The 19478-nt window shown below is 40.7% G+C and overlaps 1 protein-coding gene across 1 annotated transcript; it reads right to left on the reverse strand.

Annotated features, from left to right (window-relative positions):
• Positions 1 to 503: 503 nt before the first annotated feature.
• HSP90B1 (heat shock protein 90 beta family member 1) lies at positions 504 to 16724 on the reverse strand. Its single transcript, XM_058568544.1, has 18 exons — positions 16589 to 16724; positions 15525 to 15627; positions 14613 to 14754; positions 13953 to 14069; positions 12550 to 12881; positions 8686 to 8797; positions 8342 to 8461; positions 7448 to 7564; positions 5826 to 5963; positions 5651 to 5728; positions 5455 to 5520; positions 4934 to 5203; positions 4413 to 4658; positions 3748 to 3884; positions 2033 to 2111; positions 1786 to 1941; positions 1305 to 1433; positions 504 to 796 (listed from the first exon to the last, which is right to left on the reverse strand). The coding sequence occupies exons 1-18, from the start codon at positions 16635 to 16637 to the stop codon at positions 767 to 769; spliced, it is 2421 nt and encodes an 806-aa protein (XP_058424527.1). The 5' UTR covers positions 16638 to 16724; the 3' UTR covers positions 504 to 766.
• Between the last annotated feature and the right edge of the window lie 2754 nt (positions 16725 to 19478).

Below are 19478 nucleotides of genomic sequence, written 5' to 3' on the forward strand. Positions count from 1 at the left end.
CTATGGTCTTGACCTCGAAACTTTTAAGAGTATGGTTCACGTAGTCTAGGTTTGTCTAATGTTTTTTATTAGGTTATTTTTGGCAAGAATCATATCATATCGTGGCCGGGGACACACACACACATATGACATCACTGGTAATATTAATCTTGATCACTTGGTTACAGTAGCATCTGCCACGTTTCTCTGCTGTAAAGTTAGTTTCTCCTTTCTATACTCTATTCTTTAGAAGACAATGGCAGCCCTCACTCAAAAAGGAAAGGAGAATTAAGCTCCACCTGGAAGGGGGAGCATCTACATTTATTGTCTGGGATTCTTCTGTAAGGAAGATTCTCCTATCTCTGGGTGATTTTTAAAAATACTTGATTTTTAAGAAACTTTTCTTCGTTAAGTATGAATTACTTTTATGAGGGAAAAAACCCAAGGCACATGATTAAAAAAATATCAGCCAAGTATAGGTAGTTTCATACAACACATTATGAAAAGACAGGCAAGACACTGAGTATTTGGGACCTTTTTTATTTTTATACACGACAAGATTTTACACCAAGAATAGTCAGTTAAATAGTACAAATTTACATTCATGAGGAATGTTAAAAAAAATTCAACTAAAAAAACCCACTTCTTCCTGTGACCCACAAACCCAACATTTTACAGTGCAGGGGAGAAGGGGTGGGGGGAGCATCCAAAACAAGTCTCTCCCAAAAGAAATGACTTAAATTTCACATTTCCTCTCCACACAAGATCCAAATGGTGCGAGTATAATTTACAATTCATCTTTTTCAGCTGTGGATTTCTGTAAAGACAAAAAAAAAATCAGAAGACATTAAAAGCTAGCAGAAAAAAACTTTAGCTCAGAGAAGGTTCATGTATGGAAAAAACAACTGAAATGGGCCCAGCCTATTTCCATTATTTCAGATGTAGGCTAGAACCTCACACCTTGCTAATCTGCAAAATAATTTAGAACCCACCAACAAGATCAATGGCCCCCGAACACAATCAAAAATGTTAAAAAGGCTAATGTTGCTATATAGCAAGGCAGAAGCAAGTGGCAAAGAGTACAAAAGCACTGTGGGCTAAGGAGGTCTGTTTAAAAATATCTGAAGAACGGATGGCTGGAATAAAGGAAGTGGGAAGAGCAAAGCATACACTTTACTGAAAGAAAAACGTGATTTGCTCCAGCTTTTGAATTTGCTATCAGATGCCTATTTTCAGGCAGATGTCTGTAAGTCTGGCTGCTGTAAGTCCCACGGCCCTAACTTTGCCAGAACCAGAAGTGCAAGTCCCCTTCTTGATTTGCTAACCTCTGCTGCCTCTTGTTCTTCTTCATCCGCTCCTACGTCCACTTCTTCTTCTTCTTCTTCGTCTTGCTCCGTGTCGTCTGTGGTGTCCTCTGTTGTTTCCTCAGGTTCTTCTTCTGGTTCTTCTTCCACCTAAGAGCAACATTTATGAGCCCATTAATGGATCTGTTTTCACTCTGCTCATTTAAATGTATAAGATCATAATGAACTTCACTCCTGTTAATCCAGAACCTAAGTAAATCTTCTAATTAGAGTTAATAGTCAAGCTAACAAAGACAGACACACAAAAAAAGGATGTAAAAGGGGAATTTCTCATTAATTTCAAGCACAGTGTGTCAATGGGGACTCAAAATTCAATAAATTATTTAAAAAAAGTAGAAATCAGTCAAACTTCTCAGAGCTATATCACTTAATCCTGGGAAGCCTATTCCTAAAGAAAGGAAGAACAAAAATAAACCTATGTGGGAAGGTTGAGCATACAAACCTTTGCATCAGGGTCAATGTTTAAACTGAGGCGCAGCATCCTCTCTATTCTATCTCCATATGCTTTAGTGTCTGGTAAAAGATATCCTGACCGCAGCGTTGCTGTTTCAAACAAAACCACAGCAAGATCCGAAACTGTTTTGTCATCTTCGTCTTCCTGAAATGGAAGAAGTCACAATTGATTAATATTAAAAGGTAGAAAGTATTCAAATTAAAAGACAGAGGAGTATGGCTATAATATTACTCACCTTAACTCGTCGAAGCATGTCTTTGATCAGTGGATGTCTGGGATTAATTTCAAATGTTTTCTTCTGGCTGGCATAATAACTGTTAGGGCAAAAACAAACGTTTACAAACATATCAATTTGGGGGTCCATACATTTCTCTTATTCTGTTACTAACTTTCATAATTACAGAGAATAACTCTTGGAAAAAAATCAAAACGTGCTTATATTGCTACATCATGCTTTCCCTTTTAAAGGGGGATGGACATGGACATGGTTAGATTAAAGAATGAAATAAAGAGAATTATTTTATTTACTAATGAAGCCCAAGTGCCTAGAACATTTTGTTGAGTGGATGAACTGAATTAATGTTTTGTTCATCCCCTCTTAATTTATTCTCACTACCTTAATTGTAGCTCTGTTTCCCAGAGTTGTGAAACGTCTAGGCAGCCTCTGGCTGCTGCTAAATAACATCTCTGTGATGCCTTCACCAATATAATTCCAAGAAAAATTGCTTCTTTTATCTGAGCTCAGTTCCCAATGCATTCTGAACATACCTTCATGATCTTGAGCATTTGACTGTCAGATGTGACTGTTCTCCCTCCTACAGCAGCATGCTGAGGACAGGGAGGAACCACATCTATCTCTGTCTTGGTATATCCATTATCTATGCCAGGCTCAGAAGATCATGACTTGATTTGTCATCCTGACTAGTCTGAATGTCACAAAAACAGCAGCAATGTTTACTTTAGACCACTAGTGTATAGACACAGTAGGTGCTCAAATGTTTGTTGAATGGAAGGTAATTTCCTGTTAATGATTCAAATAGGTGGGCATCTATTAAATGGCTACTATACAGTTGCAATGGGACATAAGCAGAAATTTGGTTTTCTCCACCTGAAATTTATTATCTAGACAGAGAACAAGACAAGCAAAACAGCATTTTAGCATTTTTTGTATATACATTATACATTGGTGAGTCAAACTAATTATGAAATACTATATATATATATATATATATATATATATTTAATGGAGTTTTGGAATTATGACAATGGATTATACTTGTGAGAAGAATCCTTAAGCTAAGCATTGGGGAAAAAAAGTACGATTAAGTGGTAAATAAGACAGAAGATATTTCAGGTAGAAGAAGAGAGAATAAAAGCAGGGAAGAAGTAATTTTCAAGCCACTGCTGTGACATTAAAATATAAATTTGAAATATATATTTCTTGAAAATAAAGGGTACCAAAGACCCACTGTACCTCCAGTACTTGGCCCTTGAGTTCAAATAACTCAAGGACCTTTTAACACAAGGGTCCTTTACCCTTTATTTTGTGAAGTATACTGTTGGGTGGTGGTGGTGGTGAAAAAGCACTTAACTCATTTGAGAAATGTAACTGTCACTAACCTCATCTATAACTATTTTCTAAAAATGTAAAAGAAATCCAGATACCAGGCCAAGCATATAATCTAATGCAAAAGTAAAGACAATATGTGTAACAGATTAAGAAAATTTCCATTTGTATATAAAATACTATAAAATATCATGAGTCCAAGACGTTTTCTTTATCAATCTAATGTAGCAGGAATCCCTTTGTAAACTTGTCTACCTAATACATACTAGACAGTGTGGACCCTTAAAACACCTGAGTTCTTTGTAGAGAAGCTGGCATTATCTTCTCAAGGAAGGCTGGACAAGAGCTACCACCTTGGCAGGGGCTTTCCCGAGGATGCTTACTTGGTAGAGATGTCCTTGCCTGTTTGGTATGCTTGAGCTTTCATGATTCTCTCCATGTTACCCGACCATCCGTACTGGCTGGCCACAAGAGCACACGGAGACTCTGTCAGGCGCTGAGAGACCACAGCCTTTTCAATCTTAGGATAAGAAATCAAAAGTTAGATACATATAAATATCAATAGTTAAGGTCATTCAGTAATTGCATTTCAACTCTTTAAGGATTCATCACCTAAGATCATACACCGAGGCAGGTCATAAAAGTACCTCTCATTCAGATCCTTAGGAGACAGTGTCATTTAATAATCTGAATTTTTCAGTCAGAAATACTTAAACATCAACTTTTAAAAACAGATAAAACTTAAATTTAACCCGTAAAAATTTATTATGAAAGCAATATTAAACCACAGAAAAGTTTCATTTATAAAGAAAAACCAACCAACGAACCCAGTACCCACACACAGAATAACCACTATCATCTTTTCAATTGTTTGTAGTTCATAAATTTTCTCAACCTCCGAATAATTTAACCACAATATTAAATGTCCTGCACAACTTTTAACGGTTACAAAGTAACCAGTTGCAAAGTTTAATCTGTTGACAAAACACTTTTTTCCAAAAAATGCAGAGGCTAAAATTTTCACAATTTCTAATTTCCAGAAGAATACCTTGTCCTTGAGGGCTTTATCTTTCATCCAACTGAGCAGAGGCTCAAATTCTTTCTCAATTGCTTCACGACTCTCCTTAGTTTTCTCACTTTCATCAAACTTCACTCCTTCCTTGGCAACATTCTGGAACCTCTTTCCATCAAACTCAGGAAGTGCCTGAATGCAGTATTCGTCTACAGGTTCTGTGAGATAAATCACTTCATAGCCCTTTTTCAGAAGTCGCTCAACAAATGGAGAAGATTCGGCCTACAAAATCAAGGGAAGTAAAGTTGTCCAAGTCTAGCCTGGGTATATGTATTTGTTCATCCTAGTAGCTATGTTCATATAGTAGTAACAATCCCATTTTACAGGTGGAGAATTAAAAGGTGCAAAGAATATCAACGACTTTCCTGTCAGTGACTGACCAGGCCTCCTAACTACTCCAGTTCACAGCTACAATTAAGTTTTTCTTTTTTTCTCAGGAGTTGGCTATAAATTCCCAGCTACATACCAGGATCCCTGACAGCTGGCGTTCACCTCACCTCTTTTCTGCTGGATCCAGCCATGAAGTAGATTTTGTCTTGTTTCTCCTTCATTCTTTCCACATACTGGTCTAGACTAGTAATGTCACTTGGATGATGAGAAGACTGGAACCTAAGAAGTTTAGCAAGACGTGTTCGATTTGAGTGGTCTTCAATCACACCAAGCTTGATGTTGGTACCAAATTCTTTCCAAAAAGTATCATTGTATTTCTCATCAGCAATCTTTTTGATCATGTCCAGAGTTTTACGGACAAGCTTCTTTCTAATCACCTGAACAAAATTAAAGAATAACTGATTAGAGAACTTCATCTCAAACTTTTGAGAACCTACAATATGTAAGGTAGCAGGGGAGCAGTGGTGAAAACAATCAGATTCTCATATTTGATAATTCCAGAGTAAAATTAAGTTCTTCATCTGAGGAGCCAAGGACTAGTCTCAACATGTGGTGACTCTACTAATATAGCCTGTCCTCTGAAGCCCAATCAGAGCAAAGCAGCCAGTCTCTTTCCGGAGACACTCACCTTAAGCAGTTTATGTTGCTGAAGAGTCTCGCGGGAAACATTCAAGGGGAGATCATCTGAGTCCACCTTTAGATGGCAAAAGAAAGTAGTTCAGTTAGCAATAAAAACACTCCAAACACCAAACCCACTGCCCAAAAGAGCCCCCACTTCCAGACCCCGACTCTAACCCCCTGCCCCTCAGTCTTCAGATACTTACAACACCCTTGACAAAATTAAGGTACTTGGGCATCATATCATGGAAGTCGTCTGTGATGAATACTCGGCGCACATACAGCTAAGGAGAGCCCAAAAACAAAACAAAACAAAAAAGTCACTTTCAGGAAATTAAACTTTCAAATTTTGAACTCGGTTTATACTACTTAAAAACTCACCTTAATATAATCGCTCTTCTTAGATCCATACTCATCAAACAGACCACGTGGAGCAGATGTGGGTACGAATAAAATCGATTTGAAGGTAACTTCCCCTTCAGCAGTAAAATGGATATAAGCCATGGGGTCATCACTATCCTATGGGAAGTTGGTACTTAGTCATTCAAAAGGCACAAGAAGGCAGTGCAAAGACGAAGCAATTTATTATGTGGCCCACATTCAGTTTAGCATTTAACTAACAAAAATGTTTGATTATCAAAAAAGGGGAGAGGGGCATGGAGGGAAGAAGAAATGTCAAAGATTACAGTTCTAACTGGTTAGACATGGTTGTTTTGATGATGACTGTCAACATTCTATCTCCTAACTCGGGGAAGGATGGATGAGCATAGGTTCCACATGTGTGAGAGAACAAGATAGGAACACCATCATCTTGTCTAAATGACAAAATAATATACAACACTTTATGAGTGTACTGATCAACCACAAAAAGTCTCAGGAAGAAATTTCTTCCATGGAATTTGGACTATAGCAGTGAGTATAAGGAGGTATGTAAACAGCTATAAAGTATGAAGACAGAAATTCCCTATATCTGCATTATCCATTACTATACATACATGTGACTATTGAGCACTTAAAATGTGCCTCGTTTGAATTAGATGTGCTGGTGTAAAACACACACCAGACTTTTAAGACACTGTACTAAAAAAAAAAAAAAGAAAAGTAAAATATTTCATTATTAATTTTTCATTGTTAATTACATGTTGAAATGATACTATTTTCAGTATGTTGGGTTAAAAAAATATTAAAAAATTAACTTCACCTGTCTTAAAAAAAACATGGCTTCTAAAAAATTTAAGATCATATGTGGCTCACATTATACTTCTAATACAACTGCCCCAAAGGAAAGGACATTTATACACATTAGGACTTTAGAGATCATGGGAATAAAAATGGAGGCAGAACCAAGGGATAGTTTTTAGAAGTAAAGATTCAAGAATGGTTGGATGTTCACATAAGGAAAACAAAGGCCAAGCAGGAAATCAACAGATAGAATAACGAATAAAGAACAAATACAATCATAGCATGGCTAGATAAAACTTAATATTAAAGTCCATTAAACTACTCTATTTTGTATAAACCGCTATTTGGGGAAACATTAACTTGAAACAATCTTAATCAATGCTAGTTTGGGATTCTTCAGAGTTACAAGAAGGGATCAATAAAAGAAAAAAATATATGCAAGGAAACACAGATTTAGTAACTATTCCAGGCATACGACCTCACAATAATTATTGGATATTATTGTAACAAGCTCTTTAAAGATTATGTTAAAAACCATTCAATAATATGATTTTGTTTTATGGGTTCTACAGTAGAAATCAAACTTCTACCTATGTAACTGGTTCTTAATCTTTTTTGTAACACAGACCCCCTCCCCCGCCGCCACTTGGCAATCTGGTGAAGCCTCAAGATTCTCTGAGTAAATTTTTTTTAATGCATAATATAAAACACACAGGATTAAAAAGGAACCAATTGTGTTGAAATAGCTATAAAACTGTTTTAAAGCATATTTTTTGATTTAGTGATGTTTCATTATCACATTATTCTCAAATAATACTTACCTTTGAAAATGATTTGTAGAAAGCTTTGTATTCATCATCTTCTACTTCCTTTGATGGTCTCTGCCATATCGGTTTGATATCATTCATAAGTTCCCAATCCCAGACAGTCTTTTCAACCTGAAGTTGCAGTATCTAATTAGTCTCCTAGCACTCATCAACAGTCATACGAGTGGTAACATGGCATTAGGACATTTCAAAAGAACGTGAGAAGCATCAAAGGTTATCTCTAATCTAGTACAGTTCCTGCCAAGTGGATCAAAAATTAAAAATAAAAGTGTTTCCTTCAACATTTAAGCCTGATATTTAAAACAAAAAAGGCAATTGGTTATCATAATTTATAAAAAGCCAATTAAGGTTCTTTTCACTATTGTTTTTAACCAGCTAAAATGTTATTTCTTGAAAATACCTGTTTTGAGGTTAGAAGGATATTATACATTCCTATTTCATGACTTATAGAAATCCAACATCTTACAATAAATATTCTTTAAAACCCACCACCATTACGTCTACCTATTCTGCTACCTGAACAGACCAGAGAACTAATTTTATAGTTCATACGTACACAACATAAGAAGATGCAGAAAGCTTTTTAAGATTTTAAAATTGAAAACATATTATAAGCCACCAGTCCTGGGCAATATACAGAATTCAAAAAACTCTCCATAAAAATGACGTGTGTTTGCTACTTAACACTTTCTGGAAGGGAAAAACACACACACACACACACACACAAATCATCTAAGTCCTTGTTTGTAAAAGTTGGGCTTATCGAGTTACCGTTTGGAAAAAGACGACCTTTAAGAACTGAAGCTTACCTCAAGTCAGTCCGTGCACACTTAGGTTTCCTAACATATCCTGAATAATATTTTGAGCAGGGAGATGAACCAGACTTACTTTCTTAGTCTTTGGTTTCTTTTCTTCCTCCTCTTCCTCCACTGCAGCTTCATCGTCAGATTCTTCTTTTTCTTCTTTCGCTGCTTCTTCTTCTTCCATGGCTTCCTCAACTGTTTCAGTCTGTTGAAGTAGAAAGTAGAATTATGGTTAAACTCATTTGTTTAATAATTCTGACTTCGTCTATAGAATACGAAACAAAACTACAGCTCAAAAAATAGGCCTTCAGTAAGGAAACCCCGAGAATATTCTAAACGGAAAAAACCACACACAACCTTCATTCTTTAAGTGTTAAATATTTAAATATATGCCAGGGTAATACAAATGAATTTTATCAATAGATTTACCTTGCTGCTCCATACATAAATAGGAAAGTTTATGAACTGTGAATATTTTTTCACGAGATTTTTAATTGTATCCAATTCAAGGTAATCAGATGCTTCTTCTTTTAAAACAAGGCTGCAAAGAAAATAAGATGTTTTTAGAGACACATCCATGGTTTAGAAGATTTGATTATAAATTCATCTAAATACTTTCATGACAACGCTAATAGCCAGCCATTCTGTGTAATTCAAGATGTCCTGTTATTCATGTTAAGCATTCTCATCACCAATAAGGAATGTGACCTAAATATACCAAATTTGGGTATAATAAAGGGAAGAATCTTACTTGCGTTCCCTCAAGTGGAGGATATCCTTAGTTACAAGTAGAAAATGAAAATGCTAGCAATCTTCTGAACACGCTGGGTTTTTTCATTTGAAGAATTGAAATCTTAAGATAGCTTAAGGTAAGAAGGCACTGAAACATTCTGGAGAAAAGTGGAATTATACGCACTCTGATAGTTACTCTAGAAATCAAATAATTATTGTAGATAGTGAACTCCCTAATAAAACATTTTAAGGTCCTTAAAAGAGCTCGAAAATTAACGTGAATTATTGTTTTTTTTGTTAGTTTTGTTTTTTTTTCTTGGTGAGGAAGATGAGTCCTGAGTTAACATCTGTTGTCAATCCTCCTTTTTGCTGAGGAAGATTGGGCCCGGGCTAACATCCATTACCATCTTCCTCTACTTTATACATGGGACGCTGCCATAGCATGGCTTGATAAGCGGTGTGTAGGTCCGCACCTGGGATCCGAACCTGTGAACCTTGGGCCGCTGCAGCAGAATGTGCGAACTTAACCACTACGCCACCGGGCCGGCCCCTGAATTATTGTTTATATCTGTACTATCCAAAACAGTAGCCACCAGTCTCATGTGACTATGTAAATAAAATTTAAAGTTAGTTCTTCAGATGCACTGCCACATTCCAAGTACTCAATAGTCACACGTGGCCAGTGGCTGCTGTATTGGACAGAGCAGAAATAGAATATTTCTACCAGAGTTCTACCGAACAGCACTGGCTTACATAATTCCAATACCGAAAAAGTTGTAGCACTGCTTATTCTTATAGTTCACAAGCTTAAAATATTTACTAGCTGGCCCTTTAAGAAAAAGTTTGCTGACTCCTGATCTAGACTAAGAATATAGATTTGAGAGCCCTGAGAAAAAGCTGGTACCTGAATCCATGACAGTGCTAAGACTGCATGAGGAACACAGGATAATGAGAAAAGGGCTGAAACTTAACTTTCAATAAAAGAAAGGTAATACCAACATTCAAAAAACGGACAAAGGAAATAAAAAAAAAGATATGCATGGTCATGGAATCTAGGTACTTGGTAGATTGCTTTAAGGAGTGCAGAGTAGAAAGCAAATCCTGTAAAAAACACAAGTAAGAGAAAAACTAAAAAGAATCTATTGCTAGGAGGAATGTCAATTAAAAAAAAAAAACCCAAATCCACTGGATTTAGCGACAAGGATTACTGGTGACTTATTTCAATGGAAAGGTGGTGGATAAAGTCAAAATACAGTGGGTTGAGGCATGAACGGAAGGCAAGTGTACTCTAAGCTCAACCGTAGAAGGAGGAGAAAGAGTATATGTGCCTGAAAGTAGGAGGGAACATGGCACTACCTGTCTTCCCTCCTGCCCCCAGAGACTTGAACATGTTTACACTTTCATGGGAAAAAGGGAGGTGTATGGGAAAGGCAGACTTCAAAAGATGGGGTAGGAATTAATTTATGCTTAGTGCCTGAGGAGGTAAGGTGAGAAAGACAACAGATCAGAAGTGGAGACTAGCTTTAGGGGAAAAATGTAGAATACCTCCCTCTTGTAGGAGGGACAGAAGCAATTTTATCAGGTAACATTTAGTGGATGCTAATTTCATCATCTCATTCAATCCTCACAAAATCTCTCATAAGGGTATAGCAACGACTTAATATGGGGGTACAAACAGAAGGAGTAGGTAGGAAATTGAACTGTCTGACAGCTTCTATTTTATTAGTCAAATGTAAGACGAAGTCATATATACAGGGCAGGATCTTGGTCTCGTCACTTCCTTGCCTTCGCTCTCCGTTTTCCTCTTACCATACTACACTTTCAGTTCCTCAAATGAGCCTCCTGCCTCTGGAACTTGCAACATGCTGCGCTTGCTGCCTGGAATATCTGAACCTAACCTATCACTATTTCAGAAAGGCTTTCTGATAAGGGAGGTGTCCCTTAGCTTCCATGCTGGCATTTGCTACTCTAAAATTTTTTCATGTTTTTCTCCCTTACTAGAATGGGCCATGTGAAAGCAGGAACCTCATTCATGTATTCTCTACTGTAGCCTTACCCAGCAGGTAACAGGCACTCAAATGGGGATCTGCTGGGGTTGGTGGGTGGGGTAGGAGGCCCTGAAGAACAAAGGCTTCTTCTAGAACCTGTTGTAACGTTTCATTTACTGATCAACACCCATTGCACCTGCATGAAACTGTCCTGATTACCTTATTCATACATACAAACATTTGCCAATCAAGTGTCAGCCTCTGGGAACGGAGCAGTCATCAAAACGTTTGCTTTCATGGAGCTTATATCTAGATAATCTGCCTGTCTCTTAGCACCCTAAGACACGAGCACCTCTCAGGACATCATTTTCTACCTCTTTCTAGTTAAGACACGTGATTTACCTAAAACTCCCCTAACACCTAACAAGAGAGGGCACCAGGTATAGCTCTTAGTGATGCCTCCTAACGGGAGATGTGCACGTTAATAACAAAGGCAGGGAAGGGTAAACTGGGAACAATAAATTAGTAAAAGTACTCAAGTGCAGTCACCTAATTAGTCTTCATTAAAGGAACATCTGTGAACAACGAAGACAGGAAATGTTACCTTCTGGGATGAAGAAAATTGGTCAAAATGATAGATATATCCTTCTTTCCTACCTGAATATTCCAAAATCCTTAATGCTGAGAAAATTTAAAACTGAATTAAGAAAAAAAATTGAGGCTGTAGGCACATTTCACTTGACAGGACTGGGTAAGTCAAGTGACCTCTGAAATGGAATTTCCTTACCTCTGAGATGGGGGGGTGAAGGGGAAGCAAAAAGCTGCCCTGTCGCCCCACCTACTTCACAGTGCAATAAGCACCATGAGGTACAGGGCATAAGATCTGTCTCTTCTGTACCAACAAGAGTTACTGCCTTAAAAATCAACTCCTATTCGAATCTCGTAATTTGCAAATATCCTCAAATGAGACAATTTCTTCCAAAGAACTTTCATAACTTTCTTCAAGCCCTTACCTGTACCTGCTCTCTCCAACCTGCCCCCAACTCGTTACTATCACAGATCTTCAATGTTTTCAATGGTCACCCAGAGTCTCCCCTCATCCAGACCTGTCATCCTCCACACCACCTTCAGAAAACTTCAAAAAAGTTCATCAACAATTCCATCAGTAACTGCCACCACCTGAGAGTAACTGCTTTAATCCTGTGAACAGGCGGTGCCCCCGCACCTTCATCCACGATGCTCCACAGACTTGACACGACTTTTCTAAGTCTTGCTCAACTGGAAAACTTGGACCAAGCCACTTCTCTGTGAGGCCTCCCATTTGCCTTCTCTCCTGGAAGAGCTAACCCTTCCTACTCTATGCCCTCCACATACAGCAGCCATCCTAACTCTGTGTCTGGCCCTTAGCAGGACCTTAAAATAGTTCTTCAAGTGATGAGAACAGTTCAATTTCCTCATGTTATAAGCAAGGCAATTAAGGCCCAGAATAAGCCATTTGCTCGGAGAGCCAGAACTGGAGAGTCAAGCTCCTCACTACGACTATTAATTCTTCTTAGGAATTAGTAATACTCACGTAATTGTCGTTCCTCGTCCTAGAGTGTTTCCTCTGGGGTCAGCAATTACAGAAAATTCATTGGAGTCGGATTCCCAGATGTGCTGGGTATCGTTGTTGTGTTTTGACGTGACAATAACCTTATCTGCTACAAGGAAGGCCGAATAGAAACCAACACCAAACTGACCAATCAATTCAGAAGTTGACTGGCCTTCTTCTTGTGCCTCAGTCATTTTGTTTAAAAACTCGCTTGTGCCCGATTTGGCTATGGTACCAAGGTTTTTGACCAACTCTTCTCGGGTCATTCCTACACCCGTGTCTGTGACATGCAGCAGGTTCTTCTCCTTGTCACACTAAAAGCAAGACACGAACAAGACAGTCATACTTGCTCAGGACTCACAGTTTGAGAAGCAACTACTGAGCTATCTGTTTAGAAACTACCAGGTTTGGGTCACATCAGTTCCAATACAGAAAATGAACCTGAGATATTTTTCTCCATATTGTATTTTATGGCCTTTTCAGAAAGTGCACATCTTAAGTACAAGCTTCTTTCTTTATAGAGAATTTTAAGTTCAGTGTATCTGAGAAAGTATCAATATAAACGAGGCAGAGACTGGTCTAAATGTCAAAGGGGAGAGAGAGACCAAAACAAAACAAGTTGTTTTTGAAGAAAAAATTCAAGAAAAATAAAATTTTACATATTGCCTATTTCTTTGATAGAAAATAAAAGGATTCAAAACTTGAATGACTTCTGTATTTGGAATCTGTGGTGATCAGTGTTCTTCACCAAATATTCCTGGCTCTCTGCCTTCCAGAAACACAGAAGGAATATACTTTCTCGATTTGTGGTTGGGTAAGACCATGTGACTAGTTCTGGCCAACGAGTTGCAAGTGGGAGTCAGGAGTGTGGCTTTGAGGCTGGAGCCTTGAATTGACCTGAGACCCTCCAAGCTCTCCCTGCACTCGGCAACCAGCTACACTCCAGATGGCGCTGCTCCATCAGCCTGTGTCCTGGCGGGAGGATGACGCAAAGCAAAGGCCACAGGCAGCCTGTGATTGATGATTTAAGCCAGGGGTTGGCAAACTTTTTCTGTAAAAGGGCCAAAGAGTAAATATTTTAGGCTTTGTGGGCCCTATGGTCTCTACCAAAACTACTCAACTCTGCCAGGTAGCACAAGAGCAGTCACACAGATAATACACAAACAGGCATGGCTGTGTTCCAATAAAACTTTATTTATAAGAAAACAGGCAGCAAGTTGGATTCGGCCCACAGGTCATATTTTGCTGACCCCTGATTTAAGCCCCTGAGACTTGTGGGCTACTTGTTACTGCAGCATAAGCTAGCCTAACTTGACTGATATGGATTCCCTATCTCTAAGGATTCTTTTCACTTTAAAAGAAAAAGAAAATTGTTTTAAGCTTACCTTAATTTTGACCGTTAGTTCCTCATTTCCAGAAAGAGCATTTTCATCAGTCAGTGATATTAGCCTTATCTTATCTAGAGCATCAGAAGCATTTGAAATCAGTTCTCTCAGGAAAATCTAAATGGAAGCCAGATTTAACACACACTTACATTAGCAAAACATTAAATTTAATGTCAAACTCATTTTACTTCTCTTCCGTACTCGGAAAAAGCACTCTTTAAAAAATAAAGCCTTCTTATGGTACAGAAGTGGCTTTACTCTCTTGGTAAAAGGAGGTACAGCTCTTTACACAAGGGACTATAGAAACTACAAGAATACCTGAACTGGTAAGAGCAGTAACACTACTCTGCTAGCGATCTTTATGTATACAATACACGAGGTTCAGTTTGTGTGACTGCTCTGAAGTCTCACAACTGTTCAGCAGGCCATGAACATATGTGGAGAGGAAAGGTAAAACAAAGGAGAGAAAATATCTAACAACCCTCCCCCTCACCACCCCACACACACACAACAGGTATTAGCAGCAATTCTTGTACATGCTGGGTATTTAAACTTCGCTAACTATTTGGTATTACTATGCAAGTACATGTACTGTGAAAGTAAACAAGTATGCAACCATACAGAAACAAAATAATATTATCCTAACCACGTGTTGCTTACCTCTTTATTTTTATACAAGGAATTGATGATAAGTTTCATCATTCTGTTAACTTCAGCTTGAAAGGCAAACTTTTCTGATTTCTCTCTAAGTTCTCTTATTTGGGATGCATTCAATCCATCCAACTGAATAGCTTCTTCCTCTCTACGGAAATAAATTTGATAAATAAATACTGCATTGCTTAGTTCCCTCCAAAAATACAGGATCTGTGATGAGAGCACAGTAGTCTCTTAAGACTGTCTTAAGGGTTAAAAGGGTAAAATGGAAACCTTTATAAAATATTACTGGTCTCATTATTATTTTACCACAGCTGTAGGTTACCCTTAACACCGAATTGGAAATGTTCAATTCTTAAAATTGTCAGAAATACAAACCCAACTTTCCTCTACTAAAAAGTAAAGTCATATTCATTTATGTCCCCTCACACATGGGGACACACACATTTATGTCCCCTCACACATGGGACTGCCCATTTGCCTGGGAAGCTTTGGCCTCTAAGGACCTATAAAATTGTCAATAGGTTCTAAGAGACCAAATTTTAAAACATCGCTCAACTGACAGAAATCTTTTTAAAAATCACTAAGTGTACGTACTTTACTAAGTATAAAACCAACTCAAAGTCTTTTCTAAGGTCTTTGGAAGGTTACAGTGCTAATGTTCTGAAATATAGTTATCAAAATAGTTTTCAAAGGAATTCATTCAATTTTGATCTGTCACTCTTAGGGGCAAGTTAGGAGGTACTTATGTATGCACACACTTGCTACATCTAATATTTTTTCTGACCATTTTTTAGATATTTAAATTCGAGGTGTTATAGTTTATCTGCACGTTGGGAGAAGAGACACAAAAGAAGCTACTGGATTCCACTGTTCACAAGGGCTTATCAGTAAGTATAGCTTCAAAGGAACACAAACCTCTGTACCACTTCATCATCTGTCCTTGAGCCTTCTCTACTTTTACCCAGATCCTCTTCGACTGTACCATCCACATCGACTTCATCATCAGCGCGGACCGACCCTGAAGGAACATTTAACGCCGGAAAACTCTTAAGCATCATCGCTTCACGTACTTCTCAGCAGGAATATGATCAAACAGAGCAAGGGCAGGGGTTCCAAAAATTCAGCTGGTAAATATGGGAGGTGGGGACGGAAGAACGGATCCACTGACTTAAGGGCCCAAGGTTAACCCAAGTCCGCATATTTCTTCTTCAAGTCCAGATACTGAGGTCCCCCAGTAGATTCGGAGGCAGCCATTACTTCTAAACCCGAATCCTTTATAAATAACGTCCAGCAGATCTGACACCAGGCCCCTTCCACATTCACACGTGTTGCGCGCAACCGAGACAAGGCCTCCAAACTGACCCTGCCAAAACTTAGGCCTTCAATATCACAGGTCGGATATAAACAGGATTTCTGCAACCTCTGGCGAGGGGAACTGAAATTGGGCCCAGGGGGCTGAGAAGGGGAAGAGATGGTAAGAGACTGGAAGATGTTAGGGAGCTCGAGCAAGAGTGAATCAAACCCGCTGACACTGCCTTTCCGCTGACCCAGGGCCCCGCGCTCCCAGACTCGCGCCTAAGAAAGGAAACGCGCGCTCGCGAGGGGTCGGAGGACCGGGGGCCCCCACGCTGACGGCCAAAGGTTGCGGCGTCCGACCGAAGTCCTCCGGGGGGTGCACGCGCAGTGATCCCGGGGGGCGAGCGCCCGGGGGAGCCCCACCCCGCGGCAGTGGAGACCTCCAGGAGCCGGGTCCACGAGCTCTGCAGGGGATTTAAGCGACTCCGTTCTCTTTCTCTCCAAACGGAGGAGAGAGCACAGGAAATCCCCGAACCCTCTTTCGAGGAAAGTCTATGGACCCCCTCGGGCCATCGCAGGCCCCGTTATTCCCCTCCCAGGCTCAACGCCCCCAGAACCTTCGAGAAGTGGCCACGCTTCAGGAGGGGGACGTCCGGGGGTGCCCCCTCCTCCAAATCACTCACCGAAGGTCAGCAGGACGCAGCAGAGCCCCAGCACCCACAGGGCCCTCATGGCGCGCGGCCGGGGAGTCTCAAGTCCCTTTCGATCGCAGGAGCCGCCTCCGCCCCCACACGCCCGGGCCCCGAAGCTCACACCTCAACCCGCGCGGTCCGCCCACTACCCCCCAAGCAGGTCCGGCCGCTTTTCACCCCCACTTCTCGGGGGCGGGGGACGGGGAACACGAACCCACCAATCATGCCGCACCACGCACCCCCTGTACCCAATGAGGACTCGCGGGGGGGACCGCAGTCCACCAATCGGAGCTGTCCAGGTGCGGTGTCCGACGCCCGAAGCGTGGCTCCTTCCGATTGGTCATTCGTAGTCTCCTTTCTCCAATCAGATGGCTCCGCGGGCCCCTCTCACGCGGGACCGCCCCTTTGCCTGGGAAGCTTTGGCCTCTAAGGGAAACCGTCCAATGAACGTCAGCACAGAAACCATCCCTCGTTTTGGGGAACTACTTCCGGGTCGTGGAGCACGTTTATTCCGTGACCAGGGGAAACGGTAGCCATGGCAACGCATTCTTCACCTTTTCGGCTGTCTACGCTTGGGGTCACGTTGGGAATTAGTCCACAGCAACTTTTCGCAGTTACTTTCTATTTGGTAGTGCTTCACGGGAAAGAGAAACACGTAAGAGGTTGAAAAGTCCCCGGAGAGCCTTTAGATGAGGGTGGTGAGGGACTACAGTTCCCGGCATGCAACGTACTAGGGGGTACACTATTGAATGCTGGGAATCGTGATCCTTGACCAGCTGCGTAGTTTGGCCCAATCTTCCGCATTTTCCCAGCATGTCTTTGCGGGAACTCCGAGCTGCGTGTTTCAGAATTGACGTCGCTTTCTGATCGCAATAGTGATCTGTACCAATTCCAGGACTCTCCAGTGTACACAGCCTTTAGAAGCGGGCTTAGAAAGCCATCACGCCTTGGCCAAGGCCGCCCTAAGTTCTGGGGGTCGGCCTCCCCGAGTCTGGGCTCCCGCCTCCGGCTGGTGAACACGCGTTTCCGAAATCTGGCTTCTCGCGTGACCCTTGGGCAGTCTGCGCCTTCACTGCCTCTGCGCGTTCCGTGGCCGGAATCCCGAGGCCTTTCTGATTCGGTTTACAGAAGAGGGTAGTGGGGCTTTTTTTTTCCTGTCTGGGAAATGGCGTGTAACCTTGACTCCTTCGACTCCGTCGTAAAGTTCAAAGGCGGTGACCCGGCGGTCCTAGGGTCCCTGCTCTAAGTCAGGTGGAGAGCATGGTCGTCGAGTCCGATCTAGCACAGAAAAGAGAAAAACTGTTAGTTTAACGGGTGCAGGAGGATACACCTGCAGATATTTGAAAGCAAAACCTATGGGGCTGCAAACGAGAGAGGGAGTGCAGCTTTGTAACTTCATAGAAATACGCAGCGTTTAGAAAGTCACATAAAACGCCAGGTGTCTTTCCTGTGAGGGAAGTCCCTACTAAAGCTTGCGCCTTTGGAGATACTTTCTATGTCTCTTTAACTTAACGTTTACGTGCCCTCCACCTCGACCCGCACCCCGTTTTCAACAAAAAACACTCCCTTCCTTATTGTTTTCTGTAGAAAAATTGAACTTCGAATTTGTTTTCAGATAATCTCCCGAATTTCTGAAGAGAAGCTTTTCAGTGACAGTCTATCATAATCTTTATAAATTCCCCTATTTAGATATGCCAATCTTAAATCTGTGGTTGGCCTTTACACATTGTGGTGGTGCCTTATTTACATTTGCCCAAATTAGCTACATTTGTCATTGGTGAGCAAAGACTAGCTAACAAAGCTTTTTTTTATGCCTCTGTGCTTGCATTTTTTTAGAGTATACTAGCGTGTGAATTACCCTCAGATATCTCAATCGCATTTTTTAATATTTTAACTCTTTTTTTGTGTGTGTTTAGAAAAAGATGAGTTCCTTCACTTTTCTGCGTTTCACAGCTCAGCTTTTTCAGCTTTTTCTCTAGCTCTGAACAAGTAAGCAACCAGTTCTGAAACTGCAAATTCCATCTTCACTGGTCAGTGGTGGGTCATTTGTGCTGCACCTGGAGGGAACTGAGAATGAGACCTGCCCTCCAAAATAGATCCATTGCTTGTGGGTAGATGTTTTTGCAGATGATGGTGGGAATTTATGAGGCAGGCGGAACGCAAGACAGTGGCCTGGCAGAAGAAGATGGCTGGCCATTGCCTGGCTCAACTCTGCCTCTTTAAGACAGGATCCCTGGCTGTGCACCCTGTAAAAGAAGTAGGCAGCTTACTCGGTTCCCAGCCTCGCTGTTTCTCCCCTGTGGCCTCCACTTCTGACTTTTGACCCATTTTTGATCCTCAATGCCCCCTTGGTCTAGCTCCTCCAAAACTTACACTCCAGATTATTAAGCTCCCTATCTTTGGATCTGAGTCTCTTGCTTCCTAATTTTAGTTTTTCCCTTTTGAAACTGTATGTCCATGGACGCTACTGGAAACAGCCACCTTTGTTGTTTTTTGTTATTGTTGTTAAGTTTCTTCTTGGAAGAGAAAACCAGAGAGGTAAAGGGGTGCCATTAGGGGCAATGGATAGCTCACCTGGTAGGCAGTTGTAGTCCAGCAGTGAGGAGTCAGGGAGGATGCAGACTGGGGAGATCAAGGCAGGAAGGAGCTGGCATCAGGGAACACTAAAGAATGGGGCTGAGCACAAAGGCGAATATGTTGGTTGGTTGATTGGTTCATTCATTCACTCGTGTATTAATTCAGCAAGTGTTGAGGACCTGGTATGTGTCAGGTATTATGCAAGGTGCTAGCAGTATAGAGGTGAGCAACATAGATATGTTCTCTGTTCGTACAGAGCTTGAACAAATATTAACAGTGGAGTTCCATCAAAAGTGCATATATC

Source organism: Diceros bicornis, chromosome 25, assembly GCF_020826845.1.
Source record: "Diceros bicornis minor isolate mBicDic1 chromosome 25, mDicBic1.mat.cur, whole genome shotgun sequence".
Lineage (NCBI taxonomy): Eukaryota > Metazoa > Chordata > Mammalia > Perissodactyla > Rhinocerotidae > Diceros > Diceros bicornis.

What these genes read in the sequence shown, in the direction of transcription:
- HSP90B1 (XM_058568544.1), bottom strand. Translation starts at nt 16,637, where the DNA reads ATGAGGGCCCTGTGGGTGCTGGGGCTCTGCTGCGTCCTGCTGACCTTC. An exon ending in TTAATTTTGTCAAGGGTGTT is followed by an intron (nt 5,521 to 5,650) that starts GTAAGTATCTGA and finishes TGCCATCTAAAG; the next exon opens with GTGGACTCAGATGATCTCCC. An exon ending in AAGAACAAGAGGCAGCAGAG is followed by an intron (nt 797 to 1,304) that starts GTTAGCAAATCA and finishes TTGTCTTTACAG; the next exon opens with AAATCCACAGCTGAAAAAGA.